This window comes from Ranitomeya imitator, chromosome 7 (genome assembly GCF_032444005.1).
Source record: "Ranitomeya imitator isolate aRanImi1 chromosome 7, aRanImi1.pri, whole genome shotgun sequence".
Taxonomy (NCBI): domain Eukaryota; kingdom Metazoa; phylum Chordata; class Amphibia; order Anura; family Dendrobatidae; genus Ranitomeya; species Ranitomeya imitator.
In genome coordinates this window covers 207140990-207158680 of record NC_091288.1, presented here as the reverse complement: position 1 = coordinate 207158680, position 17691 = coordinate 207140990, and the positions used below count along the sequence as shown (strand labels likewise).

Genomic DNA, 17691 nt, shown 5'->3' with positions numbered 1-17691 from the left:
TGGCAGGCCTCTTGGCGCACCGTCTGGAATGACAAATAGACGGTCCGTCTTCCTAAAGAAGGTGGTCCTAGACAAATAGATCCTCACCGCCCTGACCAGGTCTGGCCTGTTCAGCGAACGCTCCAGAGAATAGGTCGGAGCAGAACAAAAAGGTGGGAAGGACGATCTTATTGAAGTAACAAGGAGGACACCACCCTGGGAAGAAAAGGCGACGATGGCCGTAAACTACCTTATCTTGGTGAAGAACCAAGAAATGGGGCGACAGGAGAGAGCCACCAACTCCGAGACGCGCCTAATGGAGGTGATGGCCACCAGAAACGACACCTTGCAGGACAGAACAGACAGTGAGGCCTCATGGGGAGGTTCAAGGGGGGGAACCCCACAGCCTCCAGAACAAGATTAAGCTCCTTGGGATCCACGAGAGTCCGGTACAAGAGAGCTGCATGCACCACTCCTTGAAGAAAAGTTCTGACCTGAGAACGGGACGGATATATATCCTTGTACCGTGATAGCCAGTAGATAAAATATTTGGAATTGAATTAGTCTATGCCTGATGAAGAGGCCTGAGAAGTCTCGAAGGTTTGCAATTTGCTACCATCTTTTCAGTTATCCATTAAGAGGTATCAACCACCGAGGTCTCTCAGATCTAAATATCTGACCTGAGAACGGGAAGTCAAGGACTTCTGAAATGGGACTTCAGAAAGAGAATGGAAAGCGTTGCTACCTGACCCTTTAGAGGACTAAGGTCAAGGCCAGCATCAAGTCCCGCCTTGAGAAAAGGCCAAATGGAAGGATTCAACAGCCAAGATGTTAAATTGAGCAACCAAGAACTCTGGTGGCAGATCGGTCCTTGGGACAGAAGATCTGGCCTGTCTGGGGCCTCCAGAGGAAGTCCGCGAGGAGATTGGCGATCTCAGCGAACCAGAACCTTCTGGGCCAATCTGGTGCGATCAGAAAGACCGGCACCCCCTCCGCAATGATCTTCAACAGCCTGGGAAGAAGGGAAGGGGAGGAAACAGATAGGGAAATACAAAATGCGACCCAGGAATGGCCAAAGCATCGGTCTCCACTACAAGAGGGTCGCGGACCTGGAAATAAACGGTGGAACCTTCCTAAGCAGTCGCGACACCAAGAGATCCGCGTCCGGAGATCCCCATCAAAGGCAAATTTGAAGGAAGACCTCCCGATGCAGGGACCACTCTCCTGCCGAAAGGCCCTCGTGGCAGAGAAAAACACCGCGGCCTAGTTGCCAACACCGGGAATATGCACTGCGGATAGTGCCGGAACCGTCGCCTCTGCCCAGAAGAGGATCTTGGATACCTCCGCCATTTCCAAGAGACTGATTCCCTCCATGGTGTTTGACATATGCCACAGCCGTGGCATTGGACGTCTGGATTCTGACTGGCAGACCTCTGAGAACCTTTTCCCAGTGACTCAGGGACAGAAGAATGGGCGCTATCTCAAGGATGTCGATCGGCAGAGGGGAATCTTGCTCCGACCAACGCCCCTTTAACTGACGGATTGTGGGAAACCGTGCCCCAGCCGGGAAGGCTGGCGACCGTCGTCACCACCTGCCATGGGCGAGAAGGAAGGACCGGACCTGGGGAATGAGAGGGGATGACAGCCACCAGCTGAGAGACCATTAGAATCGGACGGAAGGCCGAATCGGACGATCCAGAGACAGCACCAACCTGTCCCACTGAGAAAGGATGGCCTACTGAAGTGGAACAGCGAAAAAAGGGAACGCTTCCGATGCTGCCACCATTCGTCCCAGGACCTTCATTGCTGAACGGAAGGAAGGCAGCCGAGGGCCTTGCAGAAAACTCCGTCCTGGAGAATTGCCCGTTTCTCCTTGAGAAGAAAAAAATAACAAAAAACCCTCAACTGACAGGTGTCGAACAGCATGCCTTAGAAGACGAGGCACTGACTCGGAACAAGACAAGACTTTGTTCTGCTGACCAGCCACCAGAAACGGGACAGGGAGTCGGATGATTGTCACTCTCCTGGGCCTGAGAGGGGGGCGGAGCCTTGATGTCTTCGAGGTACGGAATGAGCACTAGGCCCGTGATCCTCAAAATGGCCATAAATGTAGCCATGATCTTTATGAAGACACTGGGTGCGGTCGCAAGACCGAGTGGCAGGGCGATGAACTAGAAATGACTCTTCTGCACCACGAAACGCAGGAGACACAGGTGTGCTGGGAAAATCAGAACATCGAGATAGGCTTCTTGGATATCTATGGAGAACAGGAATTCCTGTGGTTCCATGCAAGCCAATACTGAACAGAGGGACTCCATCCTGAAATGCCGCAGGCAGAACCTTTTGTTCACTAACTTAGGAACCAGATGGGTCGAACTGCGCCGTTGTTCTTCGGCACTACAAGCAGGTTTGAATAGAAACCTGTGAAGCGTTCCTACTGAGATGGAAACGATAACCTCCGAACAAAGAAGAAAGGCAATGGACACAAAGAAACCTGGGATCAGATTAGGATCTTGTAGAGGGTGGGATTCGAAGAAGCGATTCCGGGGCCGCGAAGCGAACCCCATCTTGTATCCAGAGGATACCACCTCCCTGACCTCGACTGAGGCAAGCCAAACATCCCTGCAAAAAAGAAAAAAACAAAACAGACGCCCGCCCAAACTGGGAGGAACACTGGGCCCTTAGCACGAGTTATGCCAAGGAAGATCTGCCAGGTCTGGGCCTGGTGGACCTACCATGGGAATTGAGGGAACGCCAGGAAGGGGTAGGCTTGAAGGAAGCCTTTTCTCTAGCCAGGCGAGACCGCGGTCTGTGCTAGCCAGAGGAATATTCTGACGCCACGAACCAGCGAAAGGACAAAAAGGGAGCTGAACTGCCATATCAGGGGAGGCCAGCGACGCTCGTGCCTCCCGTTGCGTCCTTAATAATTTGTTCCAGCATGTAGTCAAAGACGGGCCCCCTGGAAAGGGAGGCTGGTAAGGGACTTCTTTGAAAACAAGTCCACCTGCCATGTCTTGAGCCAAATATTCCGCCAGATGGTCACCATATTGCTGGATACCTGAGCTGCACAAGACACGCATCTAGGGAGACAGCTACCAAATATTTCCCTGCATAGGAAATCTGGTACGTCAGGTCGGCCAGCTCCCCCGGAAGAGGTCCAGCCGTGGTACCCTTACAAGGCTGTTTGGTCCATCTAGCTGTGGTCCTTGAGACCCAGGTAGAGGCAATGGCCGAGGCACAAAGCAGAAGCAGCCACTTCAAAAGGCTGATTTTTCCAGCGATTCTATACTTGTATCTTTGGAATCCATGAGGGATGCTGCATTAGAAAAGTCGAAGGACCATGTTGGCGGACAGTCTGGGGACCGACGAGTCCGCTGCCGAGAAATCAGTCCAGTTAGCGATGAGCTCAGGGGAGAAGGGATATAGGATGCCGAGACGCTTCCCTGTCTGAAAGCATCTGGTATGGTTCACCTTTCCCCTGGCAAGTACCACAACAAATTCAGTGTGTAGAGCAAAGACCTTGGAAGTTGGTTTTGACCGTCTAAACGAAACCGCCTTTTCTGCGGGTTCCGTAGATGTATCCATGATGCCTAAGGTCTGGTTGACTGCAATAATAAGGCTTTGCACCCTATCACTCATGCTAGAGGCCTGTAGTGAAACAAAGTCTGAATCTTCCTCTGAAAACATGACCGAGGACGCCCGTCTGACTCGGGAGAGGAGGATCTGGAAGAGGGATCTCACCGTGCCAGACCGGAGGGCGAGATGGATCGGGAAAAGGACAGAATTTCGCTCCTGTCTGGATCTCTTGTGACCTGTGTTGAAAAGGCCGGATGGAGAATCCTGTGACCCACTGGCAACTGCGGGGGGCTGGGAGGGACAATCTGTCAAGCACGGACACCAGGGACGTGACATCCTGGTGAAGTCCGCCACAGACCGAGACAGAAGGAAAGCCCACCCAGGGATAGGGGCCTCTGTCTCACCCGGGGTAGGAACTCCTGGCCGGTGGGTTCATGATGAGCAGACCCATTAACTGATGCCAGAACATTAGGGAATAGGAGAGCCGAGGAGAGTGTCGGGCTGCAGAGCAGCTACTCACAGTAGGTGCAGTCATCCTGTATTCAGCTCCAGACTGTAGGGCTGCTGTGCCAGGAAGAGAAGGCTCCACAGGAAACAAGTACAATCTGGATCAATAGGAAAAATGGCAGTCACAAGAGGGTGACCAGGTCCAGGAGTGAAAAAGCGCACACTGCAGGGACACATGCTGAAAAGCCTGCTCTGAGACAGGAAAAAGGAATTTTTTATTTTTTTTTTCTTCTTTCCCGATCTTCTTTCTTCTGTGATCTTCTTATCTCTGTACCTGGGGGGAGAGAGAGAGAGTACCTCCCCATCCAAGATCGGACGTCCGATAATCCAGCATAGTGGGACGTCCGTGTCTCCTCGAACCGACAGGCTCTGGTGGGCGAGTGGGTGGGAGACGGAGGCAGGCCCGGGTCTGAATCACCTCAGCACGCTTCAGTGTTAGGGGCTGGGGTCCTGCCGACCAGACATATGAGGATACGGGGTGGCAGTACACGCCGTACTCATAGTCTCTTTGTGGGACTACAGGTGTGACTGACCACCCTGTATCCCTCCGTGGTACCTGAAAAGAAACGACGCACATTGAGGTAGATAAGGGTCTAATGAAAGACCCGTGTCCACCTCCTACTGACACTAAGCTAAACTGAATATCCTACTTCCAGTCGGTGGGGTGTACACTGCAGAGGAGGAGCTAACTTTTTTATTTGCATAGTGTCAGCCTCCTAGTGGCAGCAGCATACACCCCATGGTTCCTGTGTCCCCCAATGAGGCGATAGAGAAAAAGGGACTATTGTTAGATATGCGTTAGTTGTCCCAGTCTAGTCATGTTACCGACACGGCTCGCCTAGGGAGGAGAACGTGGTGGGAATCAGCCCTAAAATGTCTACACACTGTACCCCAGGCCCCCCATTTACCTGATGCTACAATCTGTAGGGGTAAGGACTGTGGTAGTCCTAGGACCACACTATCGTCCTCGCTGGGGTGGCAGCTGGCATCTAACCCAATGTTACAGCTGGTTCGGTGTCGCTCCAACTTTTGGATGGTGTTGCCCATGATGGACGGATCGCTGAGGAGGTCGGGCCAGCTGAGCACACCCTCATTAGTATTCCACTGGATGAAGCTGTGCGGAGGAAGGAAGATATCTACGTCACCAGAGCAGAAATTTACTCCAATTACCCAACAATGGTGTGCGCCGGCTGTACTATACAGCTGACACCAAATCTGTGAGCTCCCAGTACAATAGTATAACCCCCCAAGAAGCTGCCGTCAATAGCAACCTCGGCATCTAAGCGGTTCCATTGAATACATATATATGGGTCCACCACTCACCTCTTTGTGTCCTCCACAGGAATCTCTGTTTTGGTTTGGTTGGAGAAAGCCTGTGGGATGTAATGTGAGGAGAAGGTCACACAAGGCAAGGTCCGAGGACAAATAAATCCCCACACGGCGAGGATACAAGAGGGCAGCCATTACTTCCTCACCTCGCCATGGTTCCCTGTGTACGCCATGAAGGAGCTCTCCATCACCGTGTCCAAGTAATTATCAATTTCTAGAGAGTGTTGCTCAAAGTATGTCAGGGACGGCCGGACACAGGTCTGGGGGGAGAAAAAGCACAACGTAAAAACACTAAAAAAACACAGGCAGATGTGATGTCTGCCAGCCGGCATGAGCCTCACCTTACTGCGGGCTCGTCTGAACAGGTAGAGAATGAAGAGGTAGATGGGGTACACCAGCACGCTGGTCACCAGGCCCACCGCCACCGAGTCCACGCTGAGGGGAACAGACTCCGACACCGCTCTATCCCTGAGAAACCAGAAACACGAATTTAGCTTTATACAAGTTAGAATTTACAGTCCAATCTCTATCAGCAGAATAGGGAGTGCAGCTCTGGAGTATAATACAGGATGTAACTCAGGATCAGTAATGTAATGTATGTACACAGTGACTGCACCAGCAGAATAGTGAGTTCAGCTCTGGGGTATAATACAGGATGTAGCTCAGGATCAGTAATGTAATGTATGTACACAGTGACTGCACCAGCAGAATAGTGAGTGCAGCTCTGGGGTATAATACAGGATGTAACTCAGGATCAGTAATGTAATATATGTACACAGTGACTGCACCAGCAGAATAGTGAGTGCAGCTCTGGGGTATAATACAGAATGTAACTCAGGATCAGTAATGTAATGTATGTACACAGTGACTGCACCAGCAGAATAGTGAGTTCAGCTCTGGGGTATAATACAGGATGTAACTCAGGATCAGTAATGTAATGTATGTACACAGTGACTGCACCAGCAGAATAGTGAGTGCAGCTCTGGGGTATAATACAGGATGTAACTCAGGACCAGTAATGTAATGTAGGTACACAGTGACTGCACCAGCAGAATAGTGAGTGCAGCTCTGGGGTATAATACAGGAGGTGACTCGGGATCAGTAATGTAATGTATGTACACAGTGACTGCACCAGCAGAATAGTAAGTGCAGCTCTGGGGTATAATGCAGGATATAACTCAGGATCAGTAATGTAATGTATGTACACAGTGACTGCACCAGCAGAATAGTGAGTGCAGCTCTGGGGTATAATACAGGAGGTGACTCGGGATCAGTAATGTAATGTATGTACACAGTGACTGCACCAGCAGAATAGTAAGTGCAGCTCTGGGGTATAATACAGGAGGTAACTCAGGATCAGTAATGTAATGTATGTGCACAGTGACTGCACCAGCAGAATAGTGAGTGCAGCTCTGGGGTATAATACAGGATATAACTCAGGATCAGTAATGTAATGTATGTACACAGTGACTGCACCAGCAGAATACTGAGTGCAGCTCTGGGGTATAATGCAGGATGTAACTCAGGATCTGTAATGTAATGTATGTACTCAGTGACTGCACCAGCAGAATAGTGAGTGCAGCTCTGGAGTATAACACAGGATATAACTCAGGATCAGTAATGTAATGTATGTACACAGTCACTGCACCAGCAGAATAGTGAGTGCAGCTCTGGAGTATAATACAGGAGGTAACTCAGGATCAGTAATGTATGTACACAGTGACTGCACCAGCAGAATAGTGAGTGCAGCTCTGGAGTATAATACGGGATTACTTACCCATGATTCTTATCTCCCACCACACCGTACCACACAGCGTTCGCACACAGGAACAGGAATATGAGAAGAGCGCAGCAGGTGGCTCTCTGGACGCGGGTGAAGCGGCTGCGGGGAGGTCGGTCCCACATTGACAGCCAAACATGCTTTTCAGTGATTCCTCGCTGGAGTTCAGCCATAAAGATGCGGGAGAATCTCTTCAGTTCTGTCTCACCTGAATCATGAAGGAAACAGCTTCACATTGAGCTTCTTGGCTAAAATCATACACAATTTGTAAAAGTTCGGAAAAACACTCACTGGCCGCGAAGATTTCCTTCTCCACCCGCCGGCCATTCTCCTCCTGTCCCACGGACAACCAGTCATTGACCAGGAAGAAGTGATTCTTACTGCGCTGCAGGTCCTTGATGATGACGTGCTGCACGTACCAAGAGGGGCTGAGTCCTGTCCAAACACATTCACGTCACTATCAGAGAACTGGACTTTTGTATAAAAGAGTAAAATAAAAGAGAGGGAGGAGGGAGATGCAGCTGCAGCCTCCATGTGAGACTGAAGAAGGCAGCAGCTGAGACCTATAAAATCATGGGGGGCAACCTATCTGCACCCCATTTAATGCACAGTGATTAGAATCATTTATAAATCGGTCAGTGATTACTAGCAGCATCTAAATTGCTAAATGGCAGGGATCGGAGCTAGCTCTGGTCGCTACTGTCAGGAGCAGGTGCTGACTGTATAGCACATCTGGCACTTGCTCCTGAGCCTATGATTTACATATACATGGCTGGTTGTTAAGGGATTAAAGAAGACCCCTAAGTATAGAGGGTGAGCTTGTGCTGCTAATGTATATAACCCGCAAAACATGTCGGTCTACTAGTGAAAAATTTAAAGGGAAATGACATTCACAAAAAAAATCCACGCTGGGAGATTTTTCTAATAAGTAACCGGTTGTGTGATATATCCAGTAGGAGAAATATCTGAGCAGTGCCAAAGAGGTGCGACTAGGCTGCACAACCCTTTTACTGTGCAAATCAGTGCTGGATTTGTCTTTAAATATATATTGTTAGCAAAGTAGCTCTAAACGCGAGGATAGCCCTTGATGTGTAGTTCCCTTTTCTGCCACAGGATGGCAGTGTACAATCATATTAACTAGCAGCCAATCAACTAAAGCCTCATTTACATAAAACAATTATTGTCTAGACACAAATGGTTACGGGCGTCTCTAACGATAATAACCTAATCTAAGTCAGAAAAGCGAAGACAAGAAATGGATTGTTGGTGAATATTTGAAGAGCCGTATATAGGTGGAAATCTCTGTATACAGTCTGAGGGAAGGAAGCCATGACGGCTGTACACTGGGATCATATAAATGGAGTGTATGTGTGATCCTAGGGCACTGGTGACAGTGAGCGCTGCTCTGGAGGACTTAATGCGACCATGTACATTCGAATCTGCATAAGAAAGAGGATTCTCCGTACCATGAGAGCCCAGGTAACATTTCAGGGGACAGAAGAGACCCCCCAAATTGTTCTGGCTCTAGCCCGGAGTCCATCGTCCCGTTACCTTTATTATCGTGCCACAGACGGACTTTCCACACGTTTCCCAAACTCTTCTCTGTTGCGATCTGGAAGACGTCCACGCTGTTCCTGTGGAAGGTGTTCTCTCCGTCCAGATGGCGGTGCCCGCTTTTACTGTCCACTCCGTACAGACTGATGCCAACGTGAGCGGTGGTGCCTGAGCGGGGAGACGGCGAGGACTGGCATTGTAGATTACAGACGAATGTATATACACAGAGGTAGACGCAGACATGTATATACACAGAGGTAGACGCACACAGGTATATACACAGAGGTAGACGCAGACATGTATATACACAGAGGTAGACGCACACCTGTATATACACAGAGGTAGACGCACACATGTATATACACAGAGGTAGACGCACACATGTATATACACAGAGGTAGACGCAGACATGTATATACACAGAGGTAGACGCACACACGTATATACACAGAGGTAGACGCAGACATGTATATACAGAGGTAGACGCACACACGTATATACACAGAGGTAGACGCAGACATGTATATACACAGAGGTAGACGCAGACATGTATATACACAGAGGTAGACGCAGACATGTATATACACAGAGGTAGACGCACACACGTATATACACAGAGGTAGACGCACACAGGTATATACACAGAGGTAGACGCACACAGGTATATACACAGAGGTAGACGCAGACATGTATATACACAGAGGTAGACGCAGACATGTATATACACAGAGGTAGACGCACACCTGTATATACACAGAGGTAGACGCAGACATGTATATACACAGAGGTAGACGCAGACATGTATATACACAGAGGTAGACGCACACCTGTATATACACAGAGGTAGACGCACACCTGTATATACACAGAGGTAGACGCACACATGTATATACACAGAGGTAGACGCACACCTGTATATACACAGAGGTAGACGCAGACATGTATATACAGAGGTAGACGCACACACGTATATACACAGAGGTAGACGCAGACACGTATATACACAGAGGTAGACGCACACACGTATATACACAGAGGTAGACGCACACCTGTATATACACAGAGGTAGACGCACACAGGTATATACACAGAGGTAGACGCACACACGTATATACACAGAGGTAGACGCACACACGTATATACACAGAGGTAGACGCAGACACGTATATACACTGAGGTAGACGCACACACGTATATACACAGAGGTAGACGCACACATGTATATACACAGAGGTAGACGCAGACATGTATATACACAGAGGTAGACGCCCACCTGTATATACACAGAGGTAGACGCCCACCTGTATATACACAGAGGTAGACGCAGACAAGTATATACACAGAGGTAGACGCACACATGTATATACACAGAGGTAGACGCACACATGTATAAACACAGAGGTAGATGCACACCTGTATATACACAGAGGTAGATGCACACCTGTATATACACAGAGGTAGACGCAGACATGTGTATACACAGAGGTAGACGCAGACACGTATATACACAGAGGTAGACGCACACACGTATATACACAGAGGTAGACGCAGACATGTATATACACAGAGGTAGACGCACACACGTATATACACAGAGGTAGACGCACACACGTATATACACAGAGGTAGACGCACACATGTATATACACAGAGGTAGACGCACACCTGTATATACACAGAGGTAGACGCACACACGTACACACGTATATACACAGAGGTAGACGCACACACGTATATACACAGAGGTAGACGCACACACGTATATACACAGAGGTAGACGCACACCTGTATATACACAGAGGTAGACGCAGACACGTATATACACAGAGGTAGACGCACACACGTATGTACACAGAGGTAGACGCACACACGTATATACACAGAGGTTGTCGCACACACTTATATACACAGAGGTAGACGCAGACATGTATATACACAGAGGTTGACGCACACACTTATATACACAGAGGTAGACGCAGATATGTATATACACAGAGGAAGACGCACACCTGTATATACACAGAGGTAGACGCAGACATGTATATACACAGAGGTAGACGCACACACGTATATACACAGAGGTAGACGCCCACCTGTATATACACAGAGGTAGACGCAGATACGTATATACACAGAGGTAGACGCACACACGTATATACACAGAGGTAGACGCACACACGTATATACACAGAGGTAGACGCAGACCTGTATATACACAGAGGTAGACGCACACCTGTATATACACAGAGGTAGACGCACACACGTACACACGTATATACACAGAGGTAGACGCACACACGTATGTACACAGAGGTAGACGCACACACGTATATACACAGAGGTTGACGCACACACTTATATACACAGAGGTAGACGCAGACATGTATATACACAGAGGAAGACGCACACCTGTATATACACAGAGGTAGACGCAGACATGTATATACACAGAGGTAGACGCACACACGTATGTACACAGAGGTAGACGCACACACGTATATACACAAAGGTTGACGCACACATGTATAAACACAGAGGTAGATGCACACACGTATATACACAGAGGTAGATGCACACCTGTATATTCACAGAGGTAGACGCACACATGTATATACACAGAGGTAGACGCACACACGTACACACGTATATACACAGAGGTAGACGCACACACGTATATACACAGAGGTAGACGCACACACGTATATACACAGAGGTAGACCCACACCTGTATATACACAGAGGTAGACGCACACACGTATGTACACAGAGGTAGACGCACACACGTATATACACAGAGGTTGACGCACACACTTATATACACAGAGGTAGACGCAGACATGTATATACACAGAGGAAGACGCACACACGTATGTACACAGAGGTAGATGCACACACGTATATACACAAAGGTTGACGCACACATGTATAAACACAGAGGTAGATGCACACACGTATATACACAGAGGTAGATGCACACCTGTATATACACAGAGGTAGACGCAGACATGTGTATACACAGAGGTAGACACAGACACGTATATACACAGAGGTAGACGCCCACCTGTATATACACAGAGGTAGACACAGACACGTATATACACAGAGGTAGACGCAGACCTGTATATACACAGAGGTAGACGCACACCTGTATATACACAGAGGTAGACGCAGACATGTATATACACAGAGGTAGACGCACACGTATATACACAGAGGTAGACGCAGACATGTATATACACAGAGGTAGACGCACACACGTATATACACAGAGGTAGACGCAGACACGTATATACACAGAGGTAGACGCAGACATGTATATACACAGAGGTAGACGCAGATATGTATATACACAGAGGTAGACGCACACCTGTATATACACAGAGGTAGACGCAGACATGTATATACACAGAGGTAGACGCAGATATGTATATACACAGAGGTAGACGCAGATATGTATATACACAGAGGTAGACACACACACGTATATACACAGAGGTAGACGCAGACACGTATATACACAGAGGTAGACGCAGATATGTATATACACAGAGGTAGACGCAGATATGTATATACACAGAGGTAGACGCAGATATGTATATACAGAGGTAGACGCAGACATGTATATACACAGAGGTAGACGCAGACACGTATATACACAGAGGTAGACGCAGACATGTATATACAGAGGTAGACGCAGACACGTATAAACACAGAGGTAGACGCAGACATGTATATACACAGAGGAAGACGCAGACATGTATATACACAGAGGTAGACGCAGATATGTATATACACAGAGGTAGACGCACACCTGTATATACACAGAGGTAGACGCAGACATGTATATACACAGAGGTAGACGCAGATATGTATATACACAGAGGTAGACGCAGATATGTATATACACAGAGGTAGACACACACACGTATATACACAGAGGTAGACGCAGACACGTATATACACAGAGGTAGACGCAGACATGATTCAAGATTCAAGATTCAAGATTCAAAGAAGCTTTATTGGCAGGACCAAATACACATCAGTTTTGCCAAAGCAAGTGTATAGAGGCAATAGGGATAGGGACTGAGGGGATGTTGGGTAGGAGCTGTGGGGGGAGGTGGATGGGGCAGATCCAGGTTGGGGGCTATAGTCCATGGCATAGGGGAGGTGGATGGGGCAGATCCAGGTTGGGGGCTATAGTCCATGGCATAGGGGAGGTGGATGGGGCAGGTTCAGGTTGGGGGCTATAGTCCATGGCATAGGGGAGGTGGATGGGGCAGGTCCATTGTGGGGGCTATAGTCCATGGCATAGGGGAGGTGGATGGGGCAGATCCAGGTTGGGGGCTATAGTCCATGGCATCATAGTTCTCTTTCTCGCAGTCTATGGCATTCGCTCACATACCGCGCTGCTATCTCCACCGCTCTCTCTTCTTCTCCCAGCAAGATATATGTTTTCTCTTCCTCCTTCATGGTGATGAAGTCTGGGAAGAGATGTGAGAGTCTCCTGAAGTGAGTGTCCCTCACTGCTGAGTATTTGGAGCAGTGTAGCAGGAAGTGGGTTTCGTCCTCTATGGCCTCCTGGTCACAGTGTTGGCACAGTCTTTCCTCCCTGGGCTTGTAGCTCTGCCTGTGTCGGCCACATTCGATGGCCAGACTGTGGGCGCTGAGTCTATATCGGCTCAGGATCTGGCGGTCTCTGGGGTCCGGGAGTTTCTCCAGATATGGGGCCAGTCTGTAGTCTCTCTGTAGGCTCCGGTACATGGTCAGTTTCTGTGAGCTGATGATATCATTCTTCCAGTCACTGACATACCTCTCCTGGCCTTCATCTGCCATCTTCCTAATTCCGGCTTTTGTCAGGTTGTTGTGATTGGTGTTCTGCTCCGGTTGGGTTTGGCTGGGCTGTTCCGGGGGTTCTGGTTTTTCTGTTTCACCTTCATGTATCAGGGCTTTATGGTGATGGGAGCTTGGACTGCTCCTATGCAGGTGAGCCCGGAATGACAGCGCCCTCTTTAGAACTGTCAGGTGTAGAGGGAATCTGCCCAGCTCGGCCCGACAAGCACTGTTGGAGGTGCTCCGATGGACCTGGAGAAGGTGCTTGCAGAATTCCAGGTGGAATATTTCTGTTGGACTGGAGTCCCACTTTGACCAGTCTGGGTAGGTGTGAGGACCCCAGACTTCGCTGCCATACAGGAGGATTGGGGCGATGATGGAGTCGAAGATTTTTAGCCAGACCCTCACTGGTGGCTTCAGATGGTAGAGTGTCCTTCGGATGGCATAGAAGGTTTTGCAGGCCTTGTCTTTCAGGGTCTCTATGGCTTGTTTGAAGTTCCCTGACCGGTGAATCTCTAGGCCCAGGTAGGTATATTTGTCCGTTCCTGTGAGGTCGCAGTTGTTGAGGATAAATGATGGGTGTTGGTCTGATCTTCTCTTTCTCCTCTGGAACACCATGGTGTTGGTTTTCTTTAGGTTGACCGGTAGGGCCCAGGTGGAGCTGAATTTCTCTAGGATTTTCAGGTTGTCCTGGAGGCCTTTCTCGGTTGGTGACAGCAGCAGCAGGTCATCTGCATACAGCAGGAATTTCACCTGAGCGTCGTGGAGGGTGAGTCCTGGTGCTGAGGAGGATTCCAGGGCGGTAGCCAGCTCGTTGATGTAGATGTTGAAGAGCGTTGGGCTTAGGCTGCAGCCTTGTCTTACTCCGCGGCTCTGCTGGAAATAAGCCGTTCTTTTGCCGCTCACACTCACGCTGCAGCTGCTCTCGGTGTAGGAGCTTTTGATGACATCGTAGGTCTTTCCTCCTATTCCACTCTCCAGCAGTTTCAGGAATAAGCCCGGGTGCCACACTGAATCAAAGGCCTTTTTAAAGTCCACAAAGCAGGCGTATATCTTCCCATTCTTTGTATTGTAGATGTGTCTCTGAATGAGGCTGTGCAGAGTATAGATGTGGTCAGTGGTGCGGTGGTTCGGCATGAACCCTGCTTGGCTCTTGTTGAGGACGTTGTGCTCGGTGAGGAAGGTGAGGATCCTCTTGTTCAGGATACTGTTGAACAGTTTTCCCAGGTTGCTGCTGACGCATATGCCTCTGTAGTTGGCTGGGTCATACCTGTCCCCACTCTTGTGGATGGGTGTGATGAGGCCTTGGTTCCAGGTACGAGGGAAGTAGCCGGCACTCAGTACAATATTGAAGAGTTTAACCATTGCAGCCTGTATTTCTGGTGGGCTGTACTTCAGCATTTCTGGTAGGATTCCATCTAGGCCACCGGCTTTTCTACTTCTTATGGAGGAGAGTCTCTCGGTTACTTCCTGTAGTGTTATAGGTGTATCCACCGGGTTTTGGAAGTTTTTGATTTTTTCCTCCATTGCTTTTAGTTTCGCCATTATGTTTTCCTGTTCTTGGCTTAGTCCTTCCTTTGGAATGTCTTTATAGAGGTCTCTGAAGTATTGGAGCCAGAGGTTGCCATTTTGGATATGGTTGTTGTTTTTCTTGTCTTTGGTGTCCATGTGGTTCCATAGTTCCCAGAAGGAGTGGTCTTGGAGGGCGTCTTGGAGTTGATTGAGCTTCGTAGAGCTTCGTGTAACTCTGCTTCTTCCTCCTGAGGATGGATTTGTACTGCTTTTGTATGGAGTCATAGGCTTCCCTCAGACCCAGGTGGTTGGGGTCTCTGTGTTTCTTGTTGGAGGCTGTTCTCAGGGTCTTCCGTACAGCTTTACATTCTCTGTCAAACCAGCCATTGACCTGTGTTTCTTTTGGTCTCTTGTAGTCGACTTTTTTAAGGTCGGACAGTCTGGCCATTGCGTAGAATATATTGTTGAGGTCCTTTGCTGCTTGGTTCACTCCCTCTGGGTTTGGCATGTACTCAAGGTTGTAGAAGTGGTGGAGCATCCGCTGTATTTCAGGTCTTCTGGAAGCTTCTTTATATCTTAGTGCCGATATTTTGGACCATTTATAGGATGGAGGCCGGGTGAAGAGGCCGCTCTGCTGTGACTTCTGAGTGGATGGTTTCTCTGTAGATTTCATGTACAGAAGAAGTTGGCTGTGGTCTGACAGGTGCGTTTGTGGGGTGACTATGAAGGCGCTGACATCTGCCAGGTTCATGTCTGTAATGGCGTAATCAACTACACTCCTCCCTACATGGGAGTTTAGTGTATACCTTCCTAAGGAGTCACCCTTGCATCGTCCATTAAGGATATGAAGTCCTAAACTTTTACATACGTTCAGGAGCTTTCTGCCACTTTTGTTGACTGTACTGTCATAGCTGTTTCTCTCAGTGTGTACAGGGTCTTGGCCGTCATTCTCTGCTCCAAGTATGTAGATGTTTCCATCCGTGGTCAGGAAGTCTCTCTCTCTCCCTGTTCTTGCATTGAGGTCTCCAAAGATGAGAACTTTGCCCAGGGCCTATATGTATATACACAGAGGTAGACGCAGATATGTATATACACAGAGGTAGACGCAGATATGTATATACAGAGGTAGACGCAGACATGTATATACACAGAGGTAGACGCAGACACGTATATACACAGAGGTAGACGCAGACATGTATATACAGAGGTAGACGCAGACACGTATAAACACAGAGGTAGACGCAGACATGTATATACACAGAGGAAGACGCAGACACGTATATACACAGAGGTAGACGCAGACATGTATATACAGAGGTAGACGCACACACGTATATACACAGAGGTAGACGCAGACACGTATATACACAGAGGTAGACGCAGACATGTGTATATACAGAGGTAGACGCAGATATGTATATACACAGAGGAAGACGCAGACGTGTATATACACAGAGGTAGACGCAGACACGTATATACACAGAGGTAGACGCAGACATGTATATACAGAGGTAGACGCAGACACGTATATACACAGAGGTAGACGCAGACATGTATATACAGAGGTAGACGCAGACACGTATATACACAGAGGTAGACGCAGACATGTATATACAGAGGTAGACGCAGACACGTATAAACACAGAGGTAGACGCAGACATGTATATACACAGAGGAAGACGCAGACACGTATATACACAGAGGTAGACGCAGACATGTATATACAGAGGTAGACGCACACACGTATATACACAGAGGTAGACGCAGACACGTATATACACAGAGGTAGACGCAGACATGTATATACACAGAGGTAGACGCAGACATGTGTATATACAGAGGTAGACGCAGACACGTATATACACAGAGGTAGACGCAGACATGTGTATATACAGAGGTAGACGCAGACACGTATAAACACAGAGGTAGACGCAGACACGTATATACACAGAGGTAGACGCAGACATGTGTATATACAGAGGTAGACGCACACATGTATATACACAGAGGTAGACGCAGACACGTATATACACAGAGGTAGACGCAGACATGTATATACAGAGGTAGACGCAGACACGTATAAACACAGAGGTAGACGCAGACACGTATAAACACAGAGGTAGACGCAGACACGTATATACACAGAGGTAGACGCAGACATGTATATACACAGAGGTAGACGCAGACACGTATATACAGAGGTAGACGCAGACATGTGTATATACAGAGGTAGACGCAGACTCGTATAAACACAGAGGTAGACGCAGACACGTATAAACACAGAGGTAGACGCAGATATGTATATACACAGAGGTAGACGCAGACATGTATATACACAGAGGTAGACGCAGATATGTATATACACAGAGGTAGACACAGACATGTATATACTGTAAGACTCATGCTGGTGTGGTAGATGGAGGCAGGTATATCTCGCCCAGGTGTTTGTCCTATGTGAATTAGGCCACTCAGTATCTTCAGGGTGCTAATGGGTTAATGATTGCAGGAATAAAAGATGACCAGCTGGGTGTTTCCAGTGTCTGCCTGGGGCACACAGATTGCCTGCCTGTGTGAGACAAACGTGAGTGAAGAGCTCTGCTCAAGATCTGTGTGATGTTAGCTGG

General features: G+C 48.4%; 1 protein-coding gene across 1 annotated transcript in view; it reads right to left on the bottom strand.

Annotated features, from left to right (window-relative positions):
• Nucleotides 1-17691, bottom strand: part of PKD1 (polycystin 1, transient receptor potential channel interacting) — a 117838-nt gene that overhangs the window by 13032 nt on the left and 87115 nt on the right. Inside the window, exons 26-32 of the mRNA XM_069734596.1 lie at nucleotides 8723-8893; nucleotides 7463-7606; nucleotides 7169-7379; nucleotides 5733-5859; nucleotides 5538-5651; nucleotides 5386-5435; nucleotides 4971-5176 (exon numbers count right to left, since the gene is read on the bottom strand). Of these exons, the coding sequence (XP_069590697.1) occupies nucleotides 4971-5176; nucleotides 5386-5435; nucleotides 5538-5651; nucleotides 5733-5859; nucleotides 7169-7379; nucleotides 7463-7606; nucleotides 8723-8893 (1023 nt within the window). The remainder of the gene's footprint in view (nucleotides 1-4970; nucleotides 5177-5385; nucleotides 5436-5537; nucleotides 5652-5732; nucleotides 5860-7168; nucleotides 7380-7462; nucleotides 7607-8722; nucleotides 8894-17691) is intronic.